Source organism: Mustelus asterias, chromosome 1 (genome assembly GCF_964213995.1).
Source record: "Mustelus asterias chromosome 1, sMusAst1.hap1.1, whole genome shotgun sequence".
Classification (NCBI taxonomy): domain Eukaryota; kingdom Metazoa; phylum Chordata; class Chondrichthyes; order Carcharhiniformes; family Triakidae; genus Mustelus; species Mustelus asterias.
The window spans coordinates 150,602,223-150,628,952 of record NC_135801.1 but is presented as its reverse complement, the minus strand read 5'-3'; the positions used below and the strand labels follow the sequence as shown (position 1 = coordinate 150,628,952).

At 42.5% G+C, this 26,730-nt stretch overlaps 1 protein-coding gene across 1 annotated transcript; it reads right to left on the bottom strand.

Moving 5' to 3' along the window:
* Nucleotides 1–10,231: 10,231 nt before the first annotated feature.
* On the bottom strand, nucleotides 10,232–25,247 carry sigmar1 (sigma non-opioid intracellular receptor 1). The gene is made up of 4 exons (XM_078220456.1): nucleotides 24,932–25,247; nucleotides 19,204–19,404; nucleotides 15,810–15,902; nucleotides 10,232–11,916 (listed from the first exon to the last, which is right to left on the bottom strand). Exons 1-4 carry the CDS (start codon nucleotides 25,068–25,070, stop codon nucleotides 11,687–11,689), a joined length of 663 nt encoding a protein of 220 aa, XP_078076582.1. The 5' UTR covers nucleotides 25,071–25,247; the 3' UTR covers nucleotides 10,232–11,686.
* Between the last annotated feature and the right edge of the window lie 1,483 nt (nucleotides 25,248–26,730).

The window sequence follows — 26,730 nt, the reverse complement described above, 5'->3', positions numbered from 1 at the left end:
AGCGGGCTGCTTTGTCCTGGATGGTGTCAAGCTTCTTGAGTGTGGTTGGAACTGCACCCATCCAGGCAAGTGTGGAGTATTCCATCACATTCCTGACTTGTGCCTTGTAGGTAGTGGATAGGCTTTGGGGAGTAAGGAGGTGAGTTACTCGCTGCAGTATTCCTAGCCTCTGGCCTGCTCTTGTAGCCACTGTGTTTATGTAGGGAGTTCAGTTGAGTTTCTGGTCAATGGTAACTCCAAGGATGTTGACAATGGGAGATTCAGTGATGGTAACACCATTGAATGTCAAGGGGCGGTGGCTAGAGTATTGATGATGGTGATTGCCTGGCATTTGTGTGGCGTAAATGTCACTTGCCACTTGTCAGCCCAAGCCTGTATATGTCCAGATCTTGTTGCATTTGAACATGGACTGCATCAGTATCAGAATGTTATCAGGGCCCATTGCCTTTGCAGTATCCAGTGCCTTGGACCGTTTCTTGATGTCATTGTGGCACATGCGCAATGCAACCTAGGCTAGTGAGTGGGCTGAATGATTGGCCCTCCTTCATCTCAGTGGGCTGCAAGATTGAAATTGGGCTTGTTTACTAACCATGACCCCATGAATAACATTTAATACAGGGCAAATGTTTCACTTTGGATGCAGAGAGAGTGCGTGGCTCTCACAGTCAATATTGTGTACAATCAGCATGCACCTCACTTTACTTGCCCTTGCTTTATGTGTGTATCTATTCAGTCATACCAATAGGAAAAAAAAATGTGGACTGCAATCAGTGGAATGTGGCAACCCTGTGAGTGGGCAACGGTCAACAAAATGTCATGTGGCCTGCACTCAGAACCCAGATGGGCTGCATGTAGTCCCCGGGCTACAGGCTACCCACCACCATTGTAAATCATGGTGTATTGAATTTTTATAGTGCAGAAGAAAGCAAATCGATCAATTGTGTCTGCACCAGCTCTCTGAATGGGCATTTCACCCAGTACCATTCTGCTTTCTATCTCTAACCCTGCACATTGTTTATTTTCTAATTATCATCTAATTTTCCTTTGAATGCCTCAGTGGTCATGAATGCCCCACGACCACTTCCATCTAGAATCGAATCAATTGGAACCGTCTCCACCACAATCTCCGGCAGTGCACTCCAGACTCGAGCCACTGTTTTACCAATTACCTTCTCTGTCCTCTGGTTCTTGACCCCTTTGCTAATGGGAACAGTTTTCCCATTAACTGAGACCCTTGCTTCAGTTAATTGATAAACAATAACTTCATCTTTAAATCGAGAGCTTCAAATTTCTAGGTGTCCAGATCACCAGCAACCTGCCTTGGTCCCTCCAAGCTGACACTATAATTAAGAAAGCCCACCAACGCCTCCACTTTCTCAGGAGGCTGAGGGAATTCGGCATGTCTGCTATGGCTCTTACTGCTTTTTACGGATGCACCATAGAAAGCATTCTTTCTGGTTGTATCACAGCTTGGTATGGTTCCTGCTCTGACCAAGACCGCAAAAAACTACAAAGAATTGTGAATGTGGCCCAATCCATCGTGCAAACCAGCCTCCCATCCATTGATTCCGCCTACACTTCCTGCTGCTTCGGCAAAGCAGCCAGCATAATTAAGGACTCCACGCACCCTGGGCATTCTCTCTTCCACCTTTTTCCATTGGGAAAAAGATACAAAAGTCTGAGATCACATACCAGCCGACTCAAGAACAGCGTCTTCCCTGTTGCCATCAGACTTTTGAATGGACTTACCTTATATTAAGTTGATCTTTCTCTGCACCTTGGCCATGACTGTAACACTTTATTCTGCATCCTCTCCTTTTCTTCTCTCCTATGTACTCTATGAATGGTATGTTTTTGCCTGTATTGCACACAAGAAACAATACTTTTCACTGTATATCAATACATATGACAATAATAAATCAAAATCAAATACTGTAACCAAATTTGCAAATGACAAAAATAAGTGGAAAGGCGAGAGGGATGCAAATAGTTTACAGAGAGATATTGATAAGTTTAGTAAGTGGGCAAGAAGCTGGCAAATGGAGTATAAGTTGGGAAAATGTGAAGTTGTTCATTTTAGAAGGGAGAACAAAAGAACAGAGTATTATTTACATGGAGAACAACTGCAGAAAGCTGCAACACAAAGGGACTTGGGGGTACTTGTGCACGAAACACAAAAACCTTTCTTCTTAACCAATGTTTCCTCCAACCTATGGATAGCAGGGTACTCAACCAGATGTGGCACATCTCCTGCATGTCTACCCTGACCCCTTCCCTTTCTCCCAGAACCATGATATGGTCCCCTTGTCCTCACTTTTCACCTGACTAGTCTCTGGATTCAAAGGATCATCCTCCGCCATTTTTGCCCGCTCCAGCATGATGACACCATGAAATGCATCTTGCTCTCACTCCTCCTGTCAACATTCTGCAAGGATCACTTTCTCCATCACACCCTGGTTCACTCCTTCATCACGCCCAATTCCCCATCCCCTTCTCACTGCACTTCCCGTGCAATCACAGAGGGTGCAACACCTGTTCCTTTACTTCCTCTCACTTCACCGTTCTGGGTCCCAAACACTCCTTTCAGGTTAAGTAGTGTTTCACTTGCACTTCCTTCAATTTGGGTTATTGTATTCGCTGCTCCCAATGCGGTCTTGTTGTGCCTGCTGCACAGTCTGTTTTAACCCTTATACAATAGACAAAAAACTGCGAGTAGACGTCTTGTTAGTACAATCAATATTTATTTAAAACACACAATCAATAAACACCCACCCAACCAACAATGTTATCTTACAGAAAATACTAAAGTTCAAGTCCAATATGAGACCTTGACTTAACTTTGCATGACTGGCAAGTACCCAAGCAGATATTGGCCTTTATCTGTGCGTTGGTCTCGGCTGTCCTCTGCGTAGTCTGGTCCTTTTGTCTGGGCTGGCACTGGTCTTCCTTCCTTCTCGGGTGTGGTGGCTCACCTCGTGGTCATTGCTGGCGACGGTCACCGTTGTTGTAGCTCGTTCGTGGGGTCAGAGAGAGAGAGAGAGATTCTTGGTTGCGCAGCACCCTTTATACCCCGTTGGGTTTCGCGCCCCTTTTGGCCATTGCCAATCAATCAATCAGGACTTGATCACCCTGATCGATAAAGTCCAATCGGGTGCTGCCACACCAATCTCTGGGTGTGTTCCCAACGGCCATGTCTGTAGGTGATGGGGCACATAGAACACACACCTCCCTCCCAAATAAGGGGTTACGGCACCCCTATGTCTGGTAAACAACCCAGTTTGACCAGTCCCTTTTGTCCTGGAGATGACCCATATCCTGTGTATTCAGTTATCTGAGCTGCAGCCTGTTTATCTCTGTCTTTTAAACTGCAGCCTGTCGTTTTAGTTCTTGTCCAATTGTCCCAGAGTGCTTTACAAATCGCTATTTTAGATGGCCCGTTTGGCTACATTCTCCTCTACACAGGGGAAGGGAAACTAAATGTAGATTTGGTGACTGCTTTGTGGAACAACTTCGCTTAGTCTGCAAGCATGACCCCAATCTTCCTGTTGCATGCCATTTTGACTCATGCCCACATGTCCATCCTTGGCCTGCTGCAATGCTTCAATGAAGCCCAGCACAAGCTGGAGGAGCAGCATCTCATCTTCTGGTTGGGCACATTATAGCCCTGGGGACTCAATATTGAGTTCGGCAACTTCCACTTTTGACCTTTCTACTCCACCTTAAGCATCCCTTTTAAAAAAGTATTCCATACATTCATTGCCTCAATGCAATATACCCTCCTCCCCCATAACAGGCCATGTTTTTTGTTCTTCAAGTTGCTACTTTTTGTTGCAGTTTCTACATTCTCCTTTCAGTTCTAATGAAGAGTGTGGCCTCAAAGCATTAACCCTGTTTCTCTCCTGATAGATAGCAGAGCTGTTGAGTTTCTCCAGTGTCCTCTGTTCTTGTTTCAGATTCCAGCATCTACGGTATTTTGCTTATTTGGGATCGGCTGAGTTTTTCTTTGAAATAGGGGAGGCTAAGTTTAGATTTAATTGAGTTGTATAAAATTATGGGGATTGAGATCACATTGATAGAAAGGATCTACTTCCATTAGGAGAGGTCAATAACTAGGGCGCATAGATTTAAATTAACTGCTAGGATTAGAAGGATGTTGAGGAGAATATATTTTCACCCAAAAGGATAGTGGGGATCTGGAGCTCATTGATTGAAAGGATGATAGAGACAGAAACTACATTGCATAAAAAAACTTGGATATACACTTGCAAGGCCTCTAACTTACAACACTGAGTTTAGTGTTATAGATCAAGGTCTGGAAAGGGGATTATGGTAAATGGCTCTTTTGAGTCAGCAGAGATATGGCCTCGTTCTGTGCAGTAATTTTCTCAGCCTTTTGGCTAAGATCAAGTGTAGTTTGCTGATCCCACACTTGATAGAAGGCAATGAGGTTACACTGAGTCTTCATTTGAAGCAATTTTTAAAAACGCTATCTGGGCCTTTTGGCTAAGATGAAGCTCAGATCAAGCACTGGAGGGGGTGTAATGCCTGCTCCTATCAGCTTGGATATTGTTGATCGAGCCCAAGACAGGAAAAGTGGGGCCTGTCTTATCAGCTTGGATCTGTAATGTCTCTTTTGTAGGGACTTTGATTGAACCAATTTGGTTTTGATTGGATATAATTAATGAATAAAAAATGTTTCTAGTCTTTTATTTTTTGTACCTGTCCACCAGCTTTTTGAGAAATGCTTTTAAATCCATCTGGTCCTCCAGTTCCTTTGTACCTGGAGATAGCCTCACACTTCCCCGACATTGGACTCTATTTGTCTGTTTTCAGTTTTTTATCCTGAGAGCAGGCTTGTGCGACAAATCTGTTTCCTATATTTTCAGGAGTGCTGGACCTAACTCTGGCTTAGGCACATTGATATTTCTGGCTACCCAGCATTTGTACATTCAGGCTTAATGTGGTCGCCTGGACTAGTTTTGATCACCTAAACCACCCCCCACCCTCAAGGTTATCTGGTTTTGAACTCTCCTGGACGGTGACAATGCTCCAAATGGGTAGGTAACATCTGCATCACTAGGAACAAGGCATCATAACGCTTTAGGATAATCTAACTAGACCAACTGGTTGTGTTCAATATGTTATACGCTTAAAGTAGCGATTGAAGGGTCAGTATTTGTAGTATAAACTATCTGCTTAGCATCACCTAGATAAAAGTTGTATGAAATGGATGAAGGACTTGCAGATTTGAATAAGTGTGTGCTACCACCATGTGCTAACTATTGGAGGCACAAGTAACCAAAAATAGGTGAAACAAAAAGTCAATTTCCATAAATATTATTTTGCCTCTGGCACCCAATGAGTCACTGACCTCCAATGGGCCGTAACTTCCAACTATCAGAAAGTCATGGCCCACTAGAATTGCAAAAACACACTTACCTGCTCAGGAGAACTTCGTTAAAACTTCTGGCTTGAGCTGCTTGAGGCCTGCAGAAAAATAATCCCTGCAAGCCCCAATGTAATCATGGAGGCCATGGCACACCTTTTTATTACTGCACTGGCTGCCGTAAAACAGGTAGGTTTAAAGGGCCCAATGAAATTAACAGGCCAGGGAGAAGGAAAGTATCCAAGGTAAGTGAATGGGATTTGGCTGGTTGGAAGAGTTGTGTGAGGGAGGGGGGAAAGAGGGAGAGGGGAGGTTGGGACTGCAGGGATAGAGTCACAAGGGGCTGAGGTTGGATCATTTGGGGGGGCAGGGAGGAGAGAGAGGTCAGGCCAACATAGGGTGAGTGAGGGGAGGGGAGGAGGAGGTTTCAGTTGTCGGCACAAGGGGTAAAGAATCCCATGCAGAGTCAGAGAGGTGGTTGGAGGACCGGAGTGTTGGGAGTGCTATTCCATGTGGAGCCCGATCTGGGTATTTAAAATGGTTATGCTGAACTTAAAAGTGCTTTTATTTTTCCAAACTCTTTCAGAGTAACTATGAATGTAACACTGACAGAACCATCCAAAGTTGGAAATTCAAATTGTTTGGTTGGATGGTTCCCAGCACAGCACAATTGTCCAGGGGAAGTTAGTACTTCTGGACAATTGCTCTGCAAACTCTTACCTGGGAACTTGCAAGAGGGATTCCCCAGTACATCCACCCCCTCCCCCCCCATCCTGGAATCTGACAGTGGGAGCCAGGAAGTTATGGGTATAAATGAACAGAAGACCATTAGAAACAAAAGCATCAAACTATATTCTAATTATGTAGGATTATGGGCAATGCTGCCAAAGCCACTTTCTTTTTTGCACATCTATTGCTGAAGAGGGGGGCTTTTTTTTTTGAATCATTGCAGTCTTATGATGTCTAACCACCTTCCCTGCTCCTCAAATTATGTTCAGAGTCCAAGTGCAGGAGGCCATTCGGCCCATCGAGTTTGCACTGACCACAATCCCACCAATCCCCATGCATTTACCCTTCCAGTTCCACTGACACCATGGGGCAATTTTGCATGGCTAGTTCACCTAACCCGCACATCTTTGGACTGTGGGAGGAAACCGGAGCACCTGGAGGAAACCCACGCAGCCACGGGAAGAACGTGCAAACTCCAGACAGTGACCCAAGCCAGGAATCGAATACGGGTCTCTGGCACTGTAAGGCAGCTGTGCTAATCACTGTGCCACCATGCTGCCCCAAGGGAGACAGTTTCAAGCAACAATGAGAGCAAATCGTTTATACATATCCAAATTAGGATAAACACCCACATCATTGCTCTTATCCTTCTCACTGACCAGAACCTTCCTCTCAACTTCTTTCAAAGTACACTTGGTGAGTTGCTGCAGTGTCCCCTGTAGATCATATGTACTAAACCATGGTGAACCATTCTAATGGTGTGGATGAGAGAGTATTCCACCATATTTCTAATGTTGTCAATTGTGATAGATTGAGAGATTACAATTTAAGCTGCTCATTATAGAATACTTAGCTTCTATCTTGTTTTAACCAGTACTGATAGGGCTGGTCCAGTAAGCTTGTCAATGGTTATATCAATTATCCAACTCAAACACAAGTTGGCAGCGTAATACTTGATTCAACCAGCAGAGTCGTCATTTACAATGGCTTTAACTGATAAAGACATGAAGTGCGTGGAACACTGTCATTAAGATGCAGCATTTATTAAAGCAGATTATATATTTATTTTGAAAGCTTGCCTGTCAAATACATAAATAGTTTGAATTCAAGTTTGACAATAGATATAATTTGAGACCAATTGATTTACAGAATGCTAAAATCTGACATTTTAAAAGAGACTAGACTATGTATTAATAAATAATTGGGTAAGGCTCTTTGTGGCACTTTACATAATGATTCAATATTTTTCTACTTTTAACAATCTTTAAAGTTCAAATAAGTTTCAAACACCACATTAAAAGCTTCAAGTCAAAGGCAATGATTTGAATACATTCACTGTATAGCTAACTGTACAGAAGGACATCATATTGCATACATCCCTCACATGCAGTTACAAAAGTAAGCTTAAAGAATCAGGCATGTTTTCAATGTTAAGGCATCAAAAAACCTTCTGTATGCAACTTTAGAACATATAACTTTAGGAGCTGTGCGTGAAATTCATAAATTATGTTGCATTGATGTAAACTTATGTAAACTTCAAGATCAACCAGAGAATCCCTACAACAGTGCAGAAAGAGGCCATTCGATCCATTTAGTCTGTACCCACTCTCCGACAGAGTATCTTATCTGGGCCCTATCCCTGTAACCCCTCGTATTTACCCCGCTAATCTACACATTTGGGGACACAAAGGGGCAATTTAGCATGGCCGATCAACCTAACTTACATATCTTTGGACAATGGGAGGAAACCCACACAGACACAGGGAGAATGTGCAAACTCCATCACCCAAGGCCAGAATTGAACCCAGGTCCCTGCCACTGTGAGGCAGCAGTGCCTAGGGTGACTGTGTCGCCCTAGAGAAAACAAGGAGCATCCTCTTACCATAGGTGGGCATCACTGATTAGGCCAGATTTATTGCCCATCCCTAGTTGTCCTCGAGTGGCTTGGTAGGCCATTTTAGAGGCAACCACATTGCTGTGGGTCTGGAGTCACATGTAGGACAGAACAGGTAGGGATGGCAAATTCCCTGCAAGTACGGACATTAGTGAACCAGATGGTTTCAGGTGTTTTATTGAATTTAAATTCCACCATATGCCATGGTGGGATTTGAACCCGGGTCCCCAGAGCATTATTGAGTGTCTGGATCACTAGACCACTGCACTACCATGTTTGAATAATCACCTTAGTACTGAATTCCTGTAGCAATATTCTTAAGAATATAAACTGGAACGAAATCTTTGAAGACAACCATATGAATGCTAAATGAAAGATTAACTGTATCGGTATTGCAGCTACAAATCTAGTGTCTGAGTAATACACGTACCTAGATGCTGAGCTTCAAAATGCAACTCTCACATTCCCCCAGTCTCTCAAGGTCAGATGTGCCAACCAACTTCCACTTGTCCTTGGACGAGGTTCGGTTATAGAAACTTGGTGGGGATTACTTACAAACTTACAGATCAAGCTCCAGAGTTAGTGTGTTGTGAAAAAAGTGGGGAGGGGGGAAATAGGTGACTCATTTTTAAAATTAATAAAACTGCCTAAAATAAATATCCCAATAAAACAAAGATTTGGGATATCCCTTGCTTTCTCTCATAAACCATTTACAGAAGTGGTTTACTCTTCACTTTAAGTAGATTGTAATAAGAATGCAAAATTTGCAACTTCTGATACAGTACATCTGATAGATTTTTTTTGGGGAGGTGGGGGGAGTTGAGGTTCGAACTGAAGAGTGATCACAACAGCAATCTAGCTTTGCTTACTAAAATAGTTTCAGACTAGGACTACAAGGCAATGCAAATAACAGTTAACAAAAGGCCACTTACACCCAGTACTATTTATTTCAGGCAGGAATATAGCAGTTTACTTCAAATACAAGTAGGACAATAGGCTGGAACAAAAATAATTATTTCAATACTTGGAAGAATATTTCCGGAAAAGGGAGAAATGTTTGGTTATAAAGCAAATGCCATCATTATATCAGAAGTCATCAAGACAGATATTTCAGTTACCTTTCTTCCACTATTTCATCATAAGTACTCATTACCTCATAAGTACAAATAGAGAAAAGCCAAAATCCTAAATGTTCCACTGAACACCCCCAGAAATGAACTTAACGTCAAACCATTTAACTGACTTAGTAGAATTCCAGAGCTTTTATACACATTTACAAATTAGTGCAATTATTATATTCCACAATTTTGGAACATTAACTCTATTCCATATGCAACACATCTTCTGAATTTGCTTCCAGTAGCAGCACTATCTTGCCTGCACTGCCTAACAGCAGATAGTAAACAACTCTTAATTTTTAATTATCAGATGATACAAAGGCTTCAATGTCAACTCCCTGCCCAGTGGAACCAAGTTTTAAATGGTGCAGGGACTTACCCACTCATTTCTTGCTACGATCTGACGGATTACAAACCTACGCTGGTGGGACTCTTTAAATAAACAAATTGGGCTCCAAGAAAATCACCAAGACCCACCCCCTGCCATTTTAACCAGAGGCCTAAATAACCTCGGTTCCCTGGCCAGGCCAAATCTGCTGCCAAATGGGTCAAGGATCAGAATTGGCATGTTTTAATTGTGAAGTTTTCTGTGAGCTGGGACACAGTAAATCTTGGACCTCTTTAGCTCCCAGGCTTCCACCCCACTCTTGGAACTGTTGGACCTTCCCTCTCATTACCTATTCGACTACAGGGAATGGTTCTATGGACCCCAGTGGCGATATCATGTAGTCCAAATGTTTGCTCCCTGCTACCAGCCAGGCATTGATACTCACCAGGTTTATGGACAAGCCAGACCTTGAATGTCAAATTTCTTTGGGCCTCAGCATGCCAAATTGGTTGCTGGCCAAGAACACCCTTCATGTGTCAATCCAAGACCACTTTAAAATCAAAGCCAAAGTGTCAAAAGGGCAGTTGAAATTAATGTTAAATTTAAACAGAAAACACAGGAAGTGCACAACAGGCCTATGTTGGGAGAAAAACAGGTTATTTTGGGTGATGATCCTTTTGTAGAATTGCTAGTGGAAGGCTGGACGACTCCTTTGAGGTTGACTAAATAAGAAAAACAGGATTACAAAAAAAAAACAGCAGCAAGGTCAAGTGTACAGTTACAATTTAAGAATCAGATGGAAATGTCATGTTAAAGTTCATTTTGTACAACAGTTTAAACCATTTGTTTTTGTTAACTAAGTTGATGCTTAAAAAAAATCTACCCACACACAATTACAATCCATGCATTGTTTATCTGTGTTTTAAGATTACATTTGAATTATTACACATTTATCCCAAGTTTGAGGCATACAGCTCTGAGGATTCCGGAAGCAAAAATAAATTTTTAAATTAAACTGACCCCAAACCAGAAGCAGCATATTTTAGACAAGTTTTTCTCTTTGGATGAAGATTAGTCTGGACACACACCTCAAGGATTTTGTTAAGCTTCCCCGTTTACTGGTTGAACTTGGGCAAACATCAAGAGCGATGATCACATTACCAGAACTAGAGAGAACAATTTCCCCAGCGCTTAAATAACTTTAGAAAGAAAAAAAACTGGTTCCGAAAAGGAGTCATATTGGATGTGAAATGGTAACTTTGTTTCTCCACACTGATCTTGCCAGACCTGAATTTTTCCAGCATTTAAAAAAAATAATTTCAGATCTCCAGCAGCCACAGTATTTTGCTTTTATTAATTTTGGGCAGTTTGGAGGTTGGATGGGGGGGCGTTGGGGGTGCTTGGAACATTGCCCTGCGCAGGAGAGATCAGAATGCACGACTGGAAAAGTAAGGCATTCACCCAAATGAAAATTAGATGAAGCTGGGCTGTTATTGACTGCCAGAACCAACATGAGAAATGCATCTGACCAGTCTAGGATCCTGAAATTCCCTAAAATGCTTACAACTCCAAACCAATTCAATTAACTCAACAAACTAATGAGATTTTTTGTATTTAAAGATATTCACAATATACACCTTATCACAGCTCAAGCTGTTACAGTGGTTCAGTTTATAAAAATAAACATTCAAATATGATGTGGAAAATGGTGACAATTAACTTGAGTTTGTATACAATATAGAAGTACACAAAATTAAATATTTAAACCCCATTAACAATTTAACCTAGTAATAAATCTGTCTGATTTAATGGTTTGGATTTGCAGAATTAAACATCCAGGTGACCAGCTTAGATTTAATAAAGATTCACCTATAGGGGTTTAAAAAATGTTCATAGCCCAGGACTTTTTAACTTATCATTTAAATTAATTATAAAAGATGCATCAAAACACGGATATCTAAATTGACACCACAAGCAAGATTATGGAAACAGTCAAAGATCTATTATTCCATACTTTAGATTTTGCATTTTACATAATACTTGGAAAGTGATGTTCAATTTAGAGTACCTAAAAGGTTGGAATTGTGTCTGAAAAATTATTGTGTACAAAAAAGCAAAGTTTCTAGGACTGAGGAGCATGAACACAATTTTCAGCCTTTGGGTGATATAAACTGACGTCAAATGGACACCAACAAGAGAGTTTACACTACAAAAGGCTCTCCTCCCGAGCTTCAAAATAACCCAGCTTCCGTGAGGTAAGTGTTGGTTTCCAAAATAAGTGCTTTTGCGTAGATGGATATTGTATAATAAAGAGTAAGAAAATCCTGTGTACTGAAGATCGTATCGGACAGTGCAAATCCCAACATGGACGGAACGAAGCCTTGACCATATTCAACCATCCAAGTTCCAGCGCTCCAGCGAACTGATGTGGCTTCACCTATAGAATGGACTATAGTGTCACCTACAGAGTGTACAAAAAAAAAAATTCATAGTTTAGACCGGATGAGAATTCTTCAACTGGTATCCAGAATGAATACACAACCCATTCGGAATCTGTCGTCTCCCTTCATTTGATTTGATATTGTCACATGTATTAGCATACAGTGAAAAGTATTGTTTCTATACAAAGCATACCATTCAAAGAGAAGGAAATGAGAGAGTGTAGAATGTAGTGTTACAGTCATAGCTAGGGTGTACAGAAAGGTCAACTTAATGCAAGGTAGGTTCATTCAAAAGTCCGTTGGCAGCAGGGAAGAAGCTGTTCTCGTGTCAGTTGGTATGTGACCTCAGACTTTTGTATCTTTTTCCCGACGGAAGAAGGTGGGAGAGAGAATGTCCGGGGTGCATGGGGTTAATTATGCTGGCTGCTTTGCCGAGACAACGGGAAGACAGAGTTAATGGATGGGCGGCTGGTTTGCATGATGGACTGGGCTACATTCACGACCTTGTGTAGTTCCTTGCGGTCTTGGGCAGAGCAGAAGTTATACCAAGCTGTGATATAACCAGAAAGAATGCTTTCTATGGTGCATCTGTAAAATTAGAGATTTTGTATTCGCTGGTGTAGGTAGCATTAGTCATGACAAAAATTAGGAGCATCCAAGCATTCCACCTTTATGGGCTACATAAAGCAGATTGACTACCCATTGTAAAACTGGCCCGATAACAGCCCGTTGACTACAAGGGGCAGGTGATGTATCCCCTGCCAGATTATGCCCACTTGGGTCAAGTGAAAATTGTTTCAATAACATTTTAATCTATTACAAATTTCTATTCTCAGTATCTTTAGTGAGGGAAGCCATTCACACTGGAGAGGGACAGTGTTGTCGAGGGGAGTACTGAGATGCAGGCTGTTGGACTCGATAGGATTGAGGTTAATAAGGAAGAGGTGTTAGCAATTCTGGAAAGGGTAAAAATAGATAAGTCCCCTGGGCCGGATGGGATTTATCCTAGGATTCTCTGGGAGGCTAGAGAGCAGATTGCAGAGCCTTTGGCTTTGATCTTTGTGTCGTCATTGTCTACAAGAACAGTGCCAGAAGACTGGAGGATATCAAATGTTGTCCCCTTGTTCAAGAAGGGGAGTAGGGACAACCCTGGTAATTATAGACCGGTGAGTCTTACTTCTGTTGTGGGCAAAGTATTGGAAAGGATTATAAGAGATAGGATTTATAATCACCTGGAAAGGAATAATTTGATTAGGGATCGTGAACATGGTTTTGTGAAGGGTAGGTCGTGCCTCACAAACCTTATTGAGTTCTTTGGGAAGGTGACCAAAGAGGTGGATGAGGGTAAAGCGGTTGATGTGGTGTATATGGATTTCAGCAAAGCGTTTGATAAGGTTCCCCATGGTAAGCTTTTGCAGAAAATACGGACACATGGGATTGAGGGTGATTTAGTGGTTTGGATCAGGAATTGGCTAGCTGTAAGAAAACAGAGGGTCGTGGTTGATGGGAAATATTCATCCTGGAGTTCAGTTACTAGTGGTGTACCGCAAGGATCTGTTTTGGGGCCACTGCTGTTTGTCATTTTTATTAATGACCTGGATGAGGGAGTGGAAGGATGGATTAGTAAATTTGCGGATGACACTAAAGTCGGTGGAGTTGTAGACAGTGCGGAGGGAAGTGGCAGATTACAGAGGGACATAGATAAGCTGCAGAGCTGGGCTGAGAGGTGGCAAATGGAGTTTAATGGGGAAAAATGTGAGGTGATTCACTTTGGAAGGAGTAACAGGAATACAGAGTACTGGGCTAATGGTAAGATACTTGGTAGTGTGGATGAACAGAGGGATCTGGGTGTCCATGTGCATAGATCCCTGAAAGTTGGCACCCAGGTTGATAGGGTTGTTAAGAAGGCGTACGGTGTGTTAGCTTTTATTGGTAGAGGGATTGAGTTTCGGAGCCAGGAGATCATGCTACAACTGTACAAAACTCTGGTGCGGCCACATTTGGAGTATTGCGTACAGTTCTGTTCGCCGTATTATAGGAAAGAAGTGGAAGTGTTGGAAAGAGTGCAGAGGAGATTTACCAGGATGTTGCCTGGTATGGTGGGAAAATCGTATGAGGAAAGGCGGAGGGGCTTGAGGTTGTTTTCGTTAGAGAGAAGAAGGTTAACAGGTGACTTAATAGAGGCATACAAGATGATCAGTGGATTAGATATGGTTGATAGTGAGAGCCTTAAATTGAGGGGTGAGAGATATAGGACAGATGTTAGAGGTAGGTTCTTTACTCAGAGAGTAGTAAGGGCGTGGAATGCCCTGCCTGCAGCAGTAGTGGACTCGTCAACATTAAGAGCATTCAAATGGTTATTGGATAAACATATGGATGATATTGGAATAGTGTAGATTAGAGGGGCTTTAGATTGGTTCCACTGGTCGGCGCAACATCGAGGGCCGAAGGGCCTGTACTGCGCTGTAATGTTCTATGTTCTATTCCTCAAATCAGGTATGCAATGGTTCTCTGAAAGAGCATTCCACTTCATCCCATTCCCTTGTCTTACCCCCGGAACCTTGCACATTCTCTCTTTTCAGATAGCAATGCAATTCCCTTGAATCAGCCTCCACAAGCCTTTCAGGAAATTTGATCCAGGCTCCAACCACCCTGGGTGAATTTCACCTCCTCAAAGACTTTTATTTCTTTTGGCAATGATTTTGAATTTGTGCCCTCTAGTCCTTGATGCTCACTTGAGTGGGAACAGTTTATTTACCATACTCATACCCCTCAAGATCTTGAATACCTCTATCAAGTTGCCTCTCAGCTTTCTTTTCTCCAATTCTAGACTCTTGTGCTTCTTTGGTTTTCATTGCAACACCATCGGTATCATATAGCCAACTCTGAGCAGTTATGTCCCAATTTACTCACTTGGTTTGATCACTCATGTGAAGCACCTGGAGATATTTTTGCTATATATTCAAGACAAGTTGTTGTCCTGATTATGATGATTGGCTAAAAACCAGAGAATTAAAAAGGGAATAAAGTTGTACAACTTGATAGAGCAGAGGAGTGTGACTGATTGGATACAGTCAGCAGATGCACCAAGGGCTGAACAGCAGTGCTGTATTATTTTATGATTCCAGGGTTATTACAATGAATATAGAATCATAGAATAATCACAGAAAGAGGCCATCTGTCACCTTGTGTTTGTGCTGGATGAAGAAAAATTTGATGTTGACATTGCAGCACAGTGGTTAGCACTGCTGCCTCAACTCCAGGGACCTGGGTTCACAGCCGGCCTTGGGTGATTATGTGGAGTTTGAATGTTCTCCCTGTGTCTGCGTGGGTTTCCGCCGAGTGCTCCAGTTTCCACCCACAGTCCAAAGTTGTGCAAGGTTAGGTTGATTGCTAGGTAAATCTCCTTAGTGTCAGGAGAATTAGCAGGGTAAATATGTGGGGTTACAGCGATAGGACCTGGGTAGGATAGTTGTCGGTGGGCCATATAGCTCGATGGGCCATATAGCCTCCGTCTGCATGTAGGGATTTTATGAAATACATCTACAGTTAGGAAAGATCAACAGAACACTCACTGTCATTAAGAGTGATGGTGGCACAGTGGTTAGCACTACTGCCTCACAATGTCAGGGACCCGGGTTCGATTCCTGGCTTGGGTCATTGTCTGTGTGGAGTTTGCACATTCTCCTTGTGTCTGTGTGGGTTTCCTCTGGGTGCCCTGGTTTCTTCCCACAGTCCAAAAGACGTGCTGGTTAGGTGCATTGACTCAAACAGGTGCTGAAATGTGGCGACTAGGGGAATTTCACAGCGACTTCATTGCAGTGTTAATGTAAGCATAACTCGTGACTAATAAATAAACTTTACTTTTTAACTTTAATGGAGACAAGTGCTTCTCTGCATCTTGACAACTAACCTGGGTAAAACATTTCACTTTTAGTTGTCCCTTCTTTCCACAGTTGAAATGTTCCTGAGACAATAGTGTCGGACACCTCAGCCCAGTATCGACCTGCAAATTCATGTAAAAATAAGTAATAAGCATTGGCTATACACATGCAAGAATAACTGTGGAGGCAACAAGCTGCAATTTTACAACGCTCATTTCTATTTCAAATGTGAAATACATTAAACATTGATACATTTGTTGTCTTGTACAAAGTGCTGAGAACTATCCAGCACCAATATAATCGCAGCTTTGCAAATTTCACACATTTTCTTAACTTCCATTTGACCCATTGCCTGAATCACAAAGACAATGGAGAGAACTAGCTGGTAGTATATTATCGAAAGGTAAACATCTTGCAATTAAAGAATTTGTCTTGAGGTAGGCAATAGTCCCTGAAAATTGAGTGCCTTTTCCTTTAGCTTTGGATGTGCAGAGGGGAAGATGCATCTAAACAGAGAACTGGGACTGACAGCCATGTAATTGGCTTATTTATGCTCCCAAATAACAGGCCAAGAGTCAATTGAAAATAAAATACATGTTTTTCTGGGCTTAACAGACTTTTGCCTTGCCTTAATAAGTTATATCGGTGTGCTTGCTCCTATTCTTTAAGTGGTTATCAGAAGGCAAATGGAATCTGAAGCCAGAGTTTTGAAGGCTTCAGTCCAATTTGCAGATGACGTACTTTGAGATAATTTGCTATGTTAAGGGTGCAGTATAAAAGGCAAGTTATCGTTGTTGAGATGGTCACGAGTTTGAAAAGTTTATTCCTGAAGTCACTCGAGGGGGAAACCAACGCCTCCAAAATCTCAGGAGTTGAGAGATTTGGGGGAGGCAGTTTGTTAGTACAGAAGATCTCAAAGTGTTTTTTTTTGAGGAGTTGTTACGAAGGTGGTTCATAATGAGGGGAACAATCTCAAGAAGATACTTGATTTAAATATCAGCTAAAATGTGATAACAGAAACAAGATTGGGAATGAAGCTAAACCTGGGGATAGGATGAGCTTGCAGGAACTAAGATGCAGGAGTGGTCAAGAGCAGAGGAAGCAGAGTGGATGGTCTCTGAAGGTGGCTATGAGCACCTTACACTTCTCGTTAGAGATGTTAGAAAGTGACAGATGGCATGGGTTTAAGGTGAGGTTTGGTAGTGGAGAAAATGACAGATTACATTTGTTCTCTAGGATGATTTTGGATTGGTGGGTGATATTGAAAGGACAAAACAAAAGAGCAGAGGCAATTTTTTTTAAAAACGGGAATGCGGGTAGCTGTGTGTCTCAAGGATGTGTGTGGAAATTCTGCTTCCCTTCATAAATAATTTGGACACAGGCACAATAGACTGCAGAAGAATATATAACTGAGCAGAATAGCGGGGGGGGGGGGGGGGGCGGGATCAGTACAGCTGCATTAAATGCAGAGAACAGTGAAGTTTGGAGAACAGAAACATCCAAAGTATAAATCCACTCATTTATATTGCAACTTTGATGTAGATGTTCCAAGAAAGAGTTTTAATAATGAGAATTTTTAGCAGATGAAATGCTTCATCAGAAGAATGAAGCAGAGATTATCATTTAACATAATATTCAGAAAGAAAGGAAGAAGGGAAAGGACAAGAAAAAGTATTAGAGTAGACACCTCCAGTTAGAGACTTACCACCCGAATAAACACAATGATCTTCTGCACTGCAATTTTAACAATTCTGGTTCATTACTCTATGCCTTCACTTGTTTGACAATTTAGTACCCCAAATGCGATGCTACTTATTGTGATATGGTTTTATAGACACCCTCTGGTATCTTTCCCAAGGGTCCATTATTCACGTGCAACTCTAGAATCAGGGTTTAATTTGATTGTGGGGCTATCACAACTAAACTTGATCAGTTTTTGGTGCAACATCCCCAGACCTACTTCTACCAGGTGTGCCTGGACAGTAATAAGGAATAGGAATCACACTGGTTCATTTCCCCTTTCACTATTCCAGGAGAATCAAGGCCAACTGAAGCACCACAACCACGTTGAACAAGATTACCTAATTTATACATCTGCGAGACCTTCCACTCTCTGTATAGCTCATCTGCTCACCATCTTTGCCAGATGTGAGCCTAATTGGTTTTTAACACAATTATTTTGTCGGATCTGTTTAACCTTGACAGGAATAGAATATGTATAACTTTTGTATTCCCAACGTATCTACAGACCTATTTTATCTCTTTCATATCACTGTAGCTCAAAAGCTCTTTAGTTTGCTTTACTATTTTTTTAAAATCACAGGCAAAGACAACTCTGTTTCATAACTAGTTTTCCTGACACTGACTGGGAGGGAAAAACATGACAAGCATGGGATGGACGATTCAGGATCAACATACAGAAGTCTTCTGAGAAGGTCATGCCATACTTTCGCCTTGGCTTTTGGTTTTGATACGTGGAGGAGCTTCCCATCTGATTGTATAATTGGACTCAACAACCACCACTAGAAGTCAGCAAATTTCGCTACCTTGGTGACAACACTTCCCTTAATAAACTCAGCACATATATTGGATAGGCAGCCACCAACTTTGGCCGACTAATAAAACGGGCACGGCAAAACAACAAACTGACCCACAGAACCAAGATTATATCTACAAGGCCTGTATCCTCAGCACACTGCTGCACAGCAGTGAATCCTTGACAACCAACATCTACCGAGAACAAAGGCTCAATAACTTCCATCTCTGGTGTCTATGACATATTCTCAGCATCAAATGGAAAGACAAAGTCAACAATGAAGCAGCCCTTTCTTGGGCAAACATGCTAGCACTAATCATAGGCAGCTTCACTGGCTTGGGCATAAGCACAGTATGGCTGCATCTCCAATGGATATGCTATGTGGGGAGATAGCCCCTACCAAGAGACCATAAGAGTGGGTGCCCAAAGCTCCAACTCAAGGACGCTGACAAGAGAAATGAAAGGTTTCAACATCAATCACAATCTCTCGCTGATGAAAATAATGATGCCAACTGTGGGCAGGAATTTGCCACCACGTTGACATGCTGTTTCTGAAGCAGATGCCAGTCCAGCAAACAAGGCGTGAGCAGAGATCTTCCTGTGCCATCAGCAAGGGACAACTTCACTTGTGGCACATGCGGCAGGCTTTGCCTTTCCAGAATCCACTTGTTCAGCCACCAAAAGATGCGCAGATGATTTCACCTAACCTCACCAGATTTCTCAGGCTGCATTCCCAACATCGTTCACAGATGGAAGGATGTCAATCACTATTTTTAATACAAGTTCATTTTTGTGTATAATATTAAAATTCCCAAACTAGAAACCCAACATTGGAATTCTTAAAAATTTCTTAATATAATGCAACTGAGTAAACAATTATACTGTACCTGAGTGTCCCCCAGTGTCCAATGCTGTACCAAAGAGCAACACATATTCGGTTAAGGATGCATGCAAAAGGCACATGGAACCCATCCAACCACCAGCATTCACGAAGATCCACTGCAGGTCCTCATCTGGAAGTATGTGACCAGGGTACTTTTTCCTCAACTCAATCACAATTTTTGTGAATGCCTGCTCGTGATTAAGACCTGAAATATAGCACCATTTTATATTACTATGATTCAAAAAAAAATCTACTGCTTCCAATAAGTGTCTTTCATTAAAGCATTTCTCACTTTCAGTAATTTACTGCACAATTCTGCACAAAAATGTTGGGCTTTGTTTCTCTCACTGGTACACTGTACATTGAATCATTCATTTAGTCACCCAATGTGGGTATCTGCAGATGGTGCAACACACTGTGAATAAGCAAATTATGTGCCACAAAAAAGTTCACATTATTCAAATTTCCATTTCTTGCTCCAAGCATAACTACCAGAGAACGCTTGAAGTACCTTCCTGGATTGCAGTTGGATTGGTGTAATTTATTATATTTTCATGGTGTGATGTAGTTAACTGTTAAGTAATAATTGATAGGTTGCCAATGTGGTTTGGAAGCAAATTGAAAAACAAAAAGACATCTTTGTTTTGAGGAAAAAAAAACGCTTTGGATAAACATTATATAAAATGCTGGGCTAATCAGCTCTTGACCTCATTACAGCGTTGGTCCAAACGTGGATAAAAGAATGGAACTCAACAGGGGAGGCGAAAGCGACTGCCCTTGACATCAAGGCAGCATTTGATCATGCATGGGTACACTACAACTTGCAAGTTCCCCCAATCTACACATCATCCTCACTTAGAACTATACTGCCATTCCTTCCCAACTTTGGATTGAAACCACAAGTTTACTGTTGCGATGCGAAACTGTTCTGCATTTGTGTTAGTGCATGGTAAATACTACAGTGGCTGCTGTCATTTACACTGGGTTTGGATTGGTCCTTGGTTCTGAATTTACACTGCAACCAATTCCTGCCTGCAAAGTGAATCAGCTGTGAACGCACCCCTGGTTCAATAGTAGTTTACTGAAATGTAGGCAGTGTAATGGAAATTATGTTTGCTGGATCAAAACGTTGGAACTCCTTTCCTCACAGCATTACGGATGTACCTGCACCACAAGAACCTCCTTCTCAAGGGCAATTAGGGATGAAATGCTAGCCGAGCCAACGGCAGTTGCATCCCGTGAACGAATAAAAACATTACACTGTATATGCTGACCGAAATGAGCGTTAGAAGCACACACCCAGCAATTCATCAGCACCTTCCAAAGATAGGAGTGGCTTTTATTTTTTTCTGTGCAAATACAGAAAAAGCATTGCTCACAATTATGTATTCAAGAAAACTGGTACATAAAAAATATTAAACATACAATTTAGCTAAATAGAGTAGTCAATCTAACTATGGACTGTTTGAAATGTTCAACGCATCTTAAAAACTGAATTCATGGATCATTAAGTATGTGTATTTTGGTTCAAAAGAAAAGAGAGTCAACATTACCCAGTTTTGTTACTGCAATACTGAAGCCCCTCAGATCCTGTACAAAAAAAGGATGGCATATTTGCAAAGAAACACAAATAAAAATATTAGGATTTGATTTATTATTGTCACATGTATTAGCATACAGTGAAAAGTATTGCTTCTTGCACGCTATCCAGACAAAGCATACCATTCGTAGAGAAGGGAAGGAGAGTGCGCAGAATGTAGTGTTACAATCATAGCTAGGGTGTAGAGAAATATCAACTTAGTGTGAGGTATGTCCATTCTGATGGCAGCAGCAAAGAAACTGTTCTTGAGTCGGTTGGTACGTGATCTCAGATTTTTGTATATTTTTCCCGATGGAAGAAGTTGGATGAGAGAATGTCCAGGGTGGGTGGGGTCCTTAATTATGTTGGCTGCTTTTCCTAGGCAACAGGAAGTGTAGACAGAGTCAATGGATGGGAGGCTGGTTTGCATGATGAACTGGGCTTCATTCATGACCCTTTGTAGTTTCTTGCAGTCTTGGGCAGAGCAGGAGCCACACCAAGCTGTGATACAACCAGAAAGAATGCTTTCTATGGTGTATCTGTAAAAGTTGATGAGAGTTGTAGCTGACATGCCAAATTCTCAGTCTTCTGAGAAAGTAGAGGCGTTGGTGGGTTTTCTTAACTATAGTGTCAGCATGGGTGGGGGCAGGGGGGGTGGCGGGGGGCGGGGGGGGGGGGGGGGGGGGGAAGGTGGGAGCCAGGTTGTTGGTCATCTGGACACCTAAAAATTTGAAGTTCTTGACCATTTCTACTTCGTCTCCGTTGATGTAGACTGGGGCATGTTCTCCTTTACGCTTCTTGAAGTCGATGACAATCTCTTTCATTTTGTTGGCATTGAGGGAGATTATTGTTGTCAGTAAGATAGACAGGACAGTAAAGTAGAAATTCACATTTTCTTTGATACCAGATTTCCAGTATAAAGTCAATCTTTAGCAAACTAAATTTGCAGTTCAGTCATTAACAGTGAGTAGAAAAAAAATGAACTGAACACTAATTTGTGCACTGAATTTTCATTCTAATTATTTGAGCAAAATGTCATTTGCTATTCAATGCTACTTGTGCATTTTCTTGTTTAACTGGAATTCAACACTCTCTTTTAGTTCTAAGTATTTCAATTTACGATCAGCTGATATTTGCTCTCAATGCAGGAACTGCATCAGCCATAAAGAAAACCTTAGACACCACAAATGAAATAAGATTTAAAATTGGTCATACCCCATGTCGTAATTGAAAATGCTGTGTGCTTAATCTCAGAAAAATATAAATAAATGCAAAGCAGAAAATGTGCCATATTCCAAGGGCGAGACACGATGGAACAGGATCATGTATGGTTCCATCAGTAATGAAATGTTAGTGTTTTAGTGAATTATCAATTGTCCCCTGTGGTTCTTTGTGCTGTCCTTGGGAAATGCACAAAATGCCAAATACTTGGAAGCAGACCAACAGCCATCAATTTAAGTAAACAAATTAATAAAAACTTACATTTGTAGAGCACCTTTAACTTAGGAACGCATCCCAAGACATTTCAAAGGAGCATTAACAAAATTTGACAGCAATTCAAATAAGGACAGGTAACCAGAACATCGGTCAAAGGTTTTAAAGGAATATCTTAAAAAGCAAAGAGACAAACTTGGGGAAGGAATTCCAGGGTTCGGGGGTAAGGCAGCTGATGACACAGTTGTCAATAATAGAGCAATTAAAATCAGAAATCACAACGGTCAGAATTGATTTGAGTGCAATGATCTCAAGAATGGTTTCAGCGATAGAGGGGGTGGGGAGGGCAAGGCCATGGAAGGATTGAAAACAAGGGATAAAATGTTTAAAACTGAAATTTGACAGATGGAGCCAATGTGGGTCAGTAAGCATGCCGTTGATGGGTGAAAGGGACATGAAATCAGTTAAGATACAGGCAGAGTCTAGGATAACCTTAAGTTTATGGAGGTTACCTTAAGTGAGCTTGTACACAGCTATTTGCTGACAGTGAAACATCTGAATTGTATACAGGGCCCGCTGCAGGGCACCTGAGACCGACATGAACAGGAGAAGCAACTGTGTACCAAGGATCGTTAATGGGCAGTACATCCTGAACCAAGTCCAAATAGTGAATACAATTTCCAATTGAGTAGAGTGCAACTCAGACAGCGACCTCTGGATTTTTGCACTTAACCATGTCCAGGGTTCCCATCCACTTTGCACTGGTAGTTTCACCATTATTTTCACAGCAAAAGCTACCCTTTGTTTCTTTAACAATGACTCAAGCTTAACCATTTTGTACAAAACTTCAGTAGCTTGTCTGGTTCAAAATTCTGTCAGAACAACAACATGCATGGTTCAGAAAGTCCCAGGTGCATCTGAATTTCCTTCTTTAAGAAATACCTTAGATAATTCATCTTGAAGCTGCAAGACAAACATGTGTTGGGAATTGACACTTGACATAAACAATTTCCATTACGCTGCCTACACTCATTTCGGTCAGCATATAAAGTGTAATGTTTTTATTATTTCACGGGATGCAACTGCCATTGGCTCGGCTAGCATTTCATCCCCAATTGCCCTTGAGAAGGAGGTTCTTGTGGTGCAGGTACATCCGTAATGCTGTGAGAAAAGGAGTTCCAACATTTTGACCCAGCAAACATAATTTCCATTACACTGCCTACATTTCAGTAAACTACTATTGAACCAGGGGTGCGTTCACAGCTGATTCACTTTGCAGGCAGGAGTTGGTTGCAGTGTAAATTCAGAACCAAGGACCAATCCAAACCCAGTGTAAAGGACAGCAGCCACAGTAGTATTTGCCATGCACTAACACAAATGCAAAGCAGTTTCCCATCGCAACAGTAAACTTGAGATTTCAATCCAAAGTTAGTTCTGGAGCTAGAGCATCACATTTCACTCGTGTCATATGTGGCCCCAAATCCATACTTAAGATGTATTACCTTCCAAGGGCCCTTCAAAACTGTAGTTTTTTTCACTTACGAGATGTGGATGTCACTGGAAAAGCCAGCCAATTATTGCTCCTGTTTAATCTCCCTCAAGGTGGTGATAAACTGCCCTGTTGAACAATTGCAGTCTGTGTAGTACCTGTGTAGTGGAGGTACACCCAAAGCATCATTCGGGAGGAAGTTCCAGGATTTTAATCTCGCAATGAAGGAACAATGATGTAGTTCCAGGCCAGGATTGGGTGAGACTTGGGAGAGGAATTTGCATCTGGTGCTGTTCCCACACGTCTGCTGCCCTTGTCCTCGATACTCACGGACTTAAATTTCACTACGGTGCCATGATGCCACACATTCAAATGCTCCCTTGATATCAAGGGAAAAAAACTTGCATTTACATAATACCTTTCATGACTTCAGTACACCCCAAAGCACTTTATAGCCAATTACGTACCTTGTTTTAAGTGGTCACGATTGTAATCAAGGAAATGGGACAGCCAACTTGTACATGGAAAGCAGCAATAAGATAATGATCAAAGAATCTGTTTCTCTGCTGCCCTTCGTCAAATCAGGGAATTGAGGGGCAGACAGGGCCTCTGTTTTTAACATCTCAACCAAAAGACAATTCTTGAATACAGTGCCAGAATTGTGGACTTACAATGGGACTTGAACTCATCCTCAGGGGCAACAGTGCTACTAAAAAAAGCAAAGGATCCTCAAAGATCGCACCTATCACCCGTGTGGAATCCAGCTCGCGTGTCCACATTTGAACTAAAGCCGTGTGGACTTGAATGGCCCTGCAGAGCATGAACTGAGTACTGGTGAACAGGTTATTGTTGAAAGTGCTGACTGACAGCACTGTCAAAAGGACTGATACCTGTCTTCACTCAGCTGGTGAGATAAAGGCTCTGAAGATGAGTCACATCGACTGGAAAGGTTAACTCTGGTTCTCTCTCTCTCTTGCTGAATCTTTCTTGCATTTTCTGTTTTCATTTCAGATTTCCAGCAACATTTTTTCTGTCATGATGGATGTTAATGATCTAGAGTGGCGAAATGGTAATTGGTGTAGTGCGGATTTTTGAGGAGTGAATGCGGCCTGAACAGGGAATGCGGCTTTGCAATGCAGTCTGCAATCACACACACTTGCTGGGTGCAGCCCGCACTCTCAGCTCTCTCTCACACACACACTGCTGGGTGCTGCTTCATCAGTCACCTACCTGAGTACTGCCTGGCCAGCTTGGCCACTTCTTCCTTACTGAACACGTGCTGCTTGCGGCTGAGCCACGCGCGGAACAGCCAGAGCGCGAGCCCGGCCACAATCACCAAGACAACGGCGCGGCACACCGCGAGCTTCATAGTCAGCGGCGCGGGGGGGGGGGGGGGAATGGGGCGGAGAGGAGGGCGGTTCGGATAGCGGAGCCCGGCGAAGCGGAGTTGGCCGGGACACTGCACTCGGTCCGGGTCCACAGTCGATACGATCCGCCCAGCACCTGCTCACAGGGGCCGCCGCTTCTCTCCTCAGCCGCCCGGCCTGCTTCCCAAGACGCAGTCTGTCACCGGACAGCCCCCTTTCCCTGACTGACAGCTCCATCCACCTATCGGAGCCCGAGGCGGCCCGAAGTGCCCCACCCCCCTGACCAATCGGCGCCAAACTAAGCTCAGGGGGCGGGGCGCCCGTTCATGGACGATGAGGCCGACTGGAAGCTATCCCGAGGTTTCTCCATCACCCCTCCCCCTCGCCATCACCATGATGGAAACTGACTGAGAATGATCATTACAAGCATCGATTTACAAAAACTGCTTGCAACTGAAAAAACGCAATTCAACTCATGCAGAGCTCATCTCCATGCTGTTCATCCTGTGCATCTCACCTTAATGATCTCAAAGTAAAGCCAAATACTGAAGATTCTGGAAATCTGAAATAAAAAAATAATAAAATGCTCAGCAGGTTAGGCAGCATTTGTGGAGTGAGAACAGACCTAATGGCTAACTGAGTCATCCAGACCCAAAACGCTAGCTCTGTTCTCTCTCCATAAATGTTGTCAGATCTGCTGAGATTTTTCTAGTAATTTTTGTTTTTGTTTCCGATTCCAGCATCTGCAGTGATTTGATTTTATCTTAGAGTCAGAGAAATTGGACAGATCCAATGTACTTACTTGAATACGCAACATTCGTCCTCCCCCAGCCCGTGACCCCTGACTACTCCCAACCATCATCTCCGGTCATCTAACTACCATCTCTGACCACCTCGCTAACACCCTCCATAGCCAACTACTACTCATCCACCTAGCTACCACATTCTCCCCTGCCGTCACATCCACCTGCTACCCTACTCATTTAGCTACACATCCATTCATTAACATTTTACACTTAAACTTACTATGCAGCAGCAAGCGCCCTAAAAGGAGGTATGTCCTGTCTTCTCCTGCAACTCTACAGCCCTGTAACAGACCTCTCGAAGAGACATTGCACTGCACATCTCTTGTAAAGCGAGCTTTGAAGACTGGTCAAGAAATGTGGAGAAGTGTTGAAGCAGGGAAAGTTTGAATGGGGGGTGGCATTCCGATGACGATTTAAAAAAAGTTTATTAGTCACAAGTAAGGCTTACATTAACACTGCAATGAAGTTACTGTGAAATTCCCCTAGTCGCTACACACTGGCGCCAGTTCAGGTCAATGCACTTAACCAGCATGTCTTTCAGACTGGGAGGAAACCGGAGCACCCGGAGGAAACCCACGCAGACACAGGGAGAATGGGTAAACTCCACACAGACAGTCACCCAAGTCGGGAATCGAACCCGGGTCCCTGGTGCTGTGAGGCAGCAATGCTAACCAGTGTGACACTGTGCCGCCCCCACTGTGTCATCGTGCTGCCCACTCCTTGAAAGATTCGAGTAAATTTGTGATGTAAGGTCATAGACCTAAAACGTTAACTCTCTCTTTCTCTCCCCCACAGATGCTAACAACACAAATGCTGAATATTTCCAGCACTTTTTTGTTTTTATGTAAATCATCAG

What these genes read in the sequence shown, in the direction of transcription:
- sigmar1 (XM_078220456.1), bottom strand. Translation starts at nt 25,070, where the DNA reads ATGAAGCTCGCGGTGTGCCGCGCCGTTGTCTTGGTGATTGTGGCCGGG. An exon ending in GGACACTGGGGGACACTCAG is followed by an intron (nt 15,903 to 19,203) that starts GTACAGTATAAT and finishes ATGAATTTGCAG; the next exon opens with GTCGATACTGGGCTGAGGTG. An exon ending in AAGTGAAATGTTTTACCCAG is followed by an intron (nt 11,917 to 15,809) that starts GTTAGTTGTCAA and finishes TACACTCTGTAG; the next exon opens with GTGACACTATAGTCCATTCT.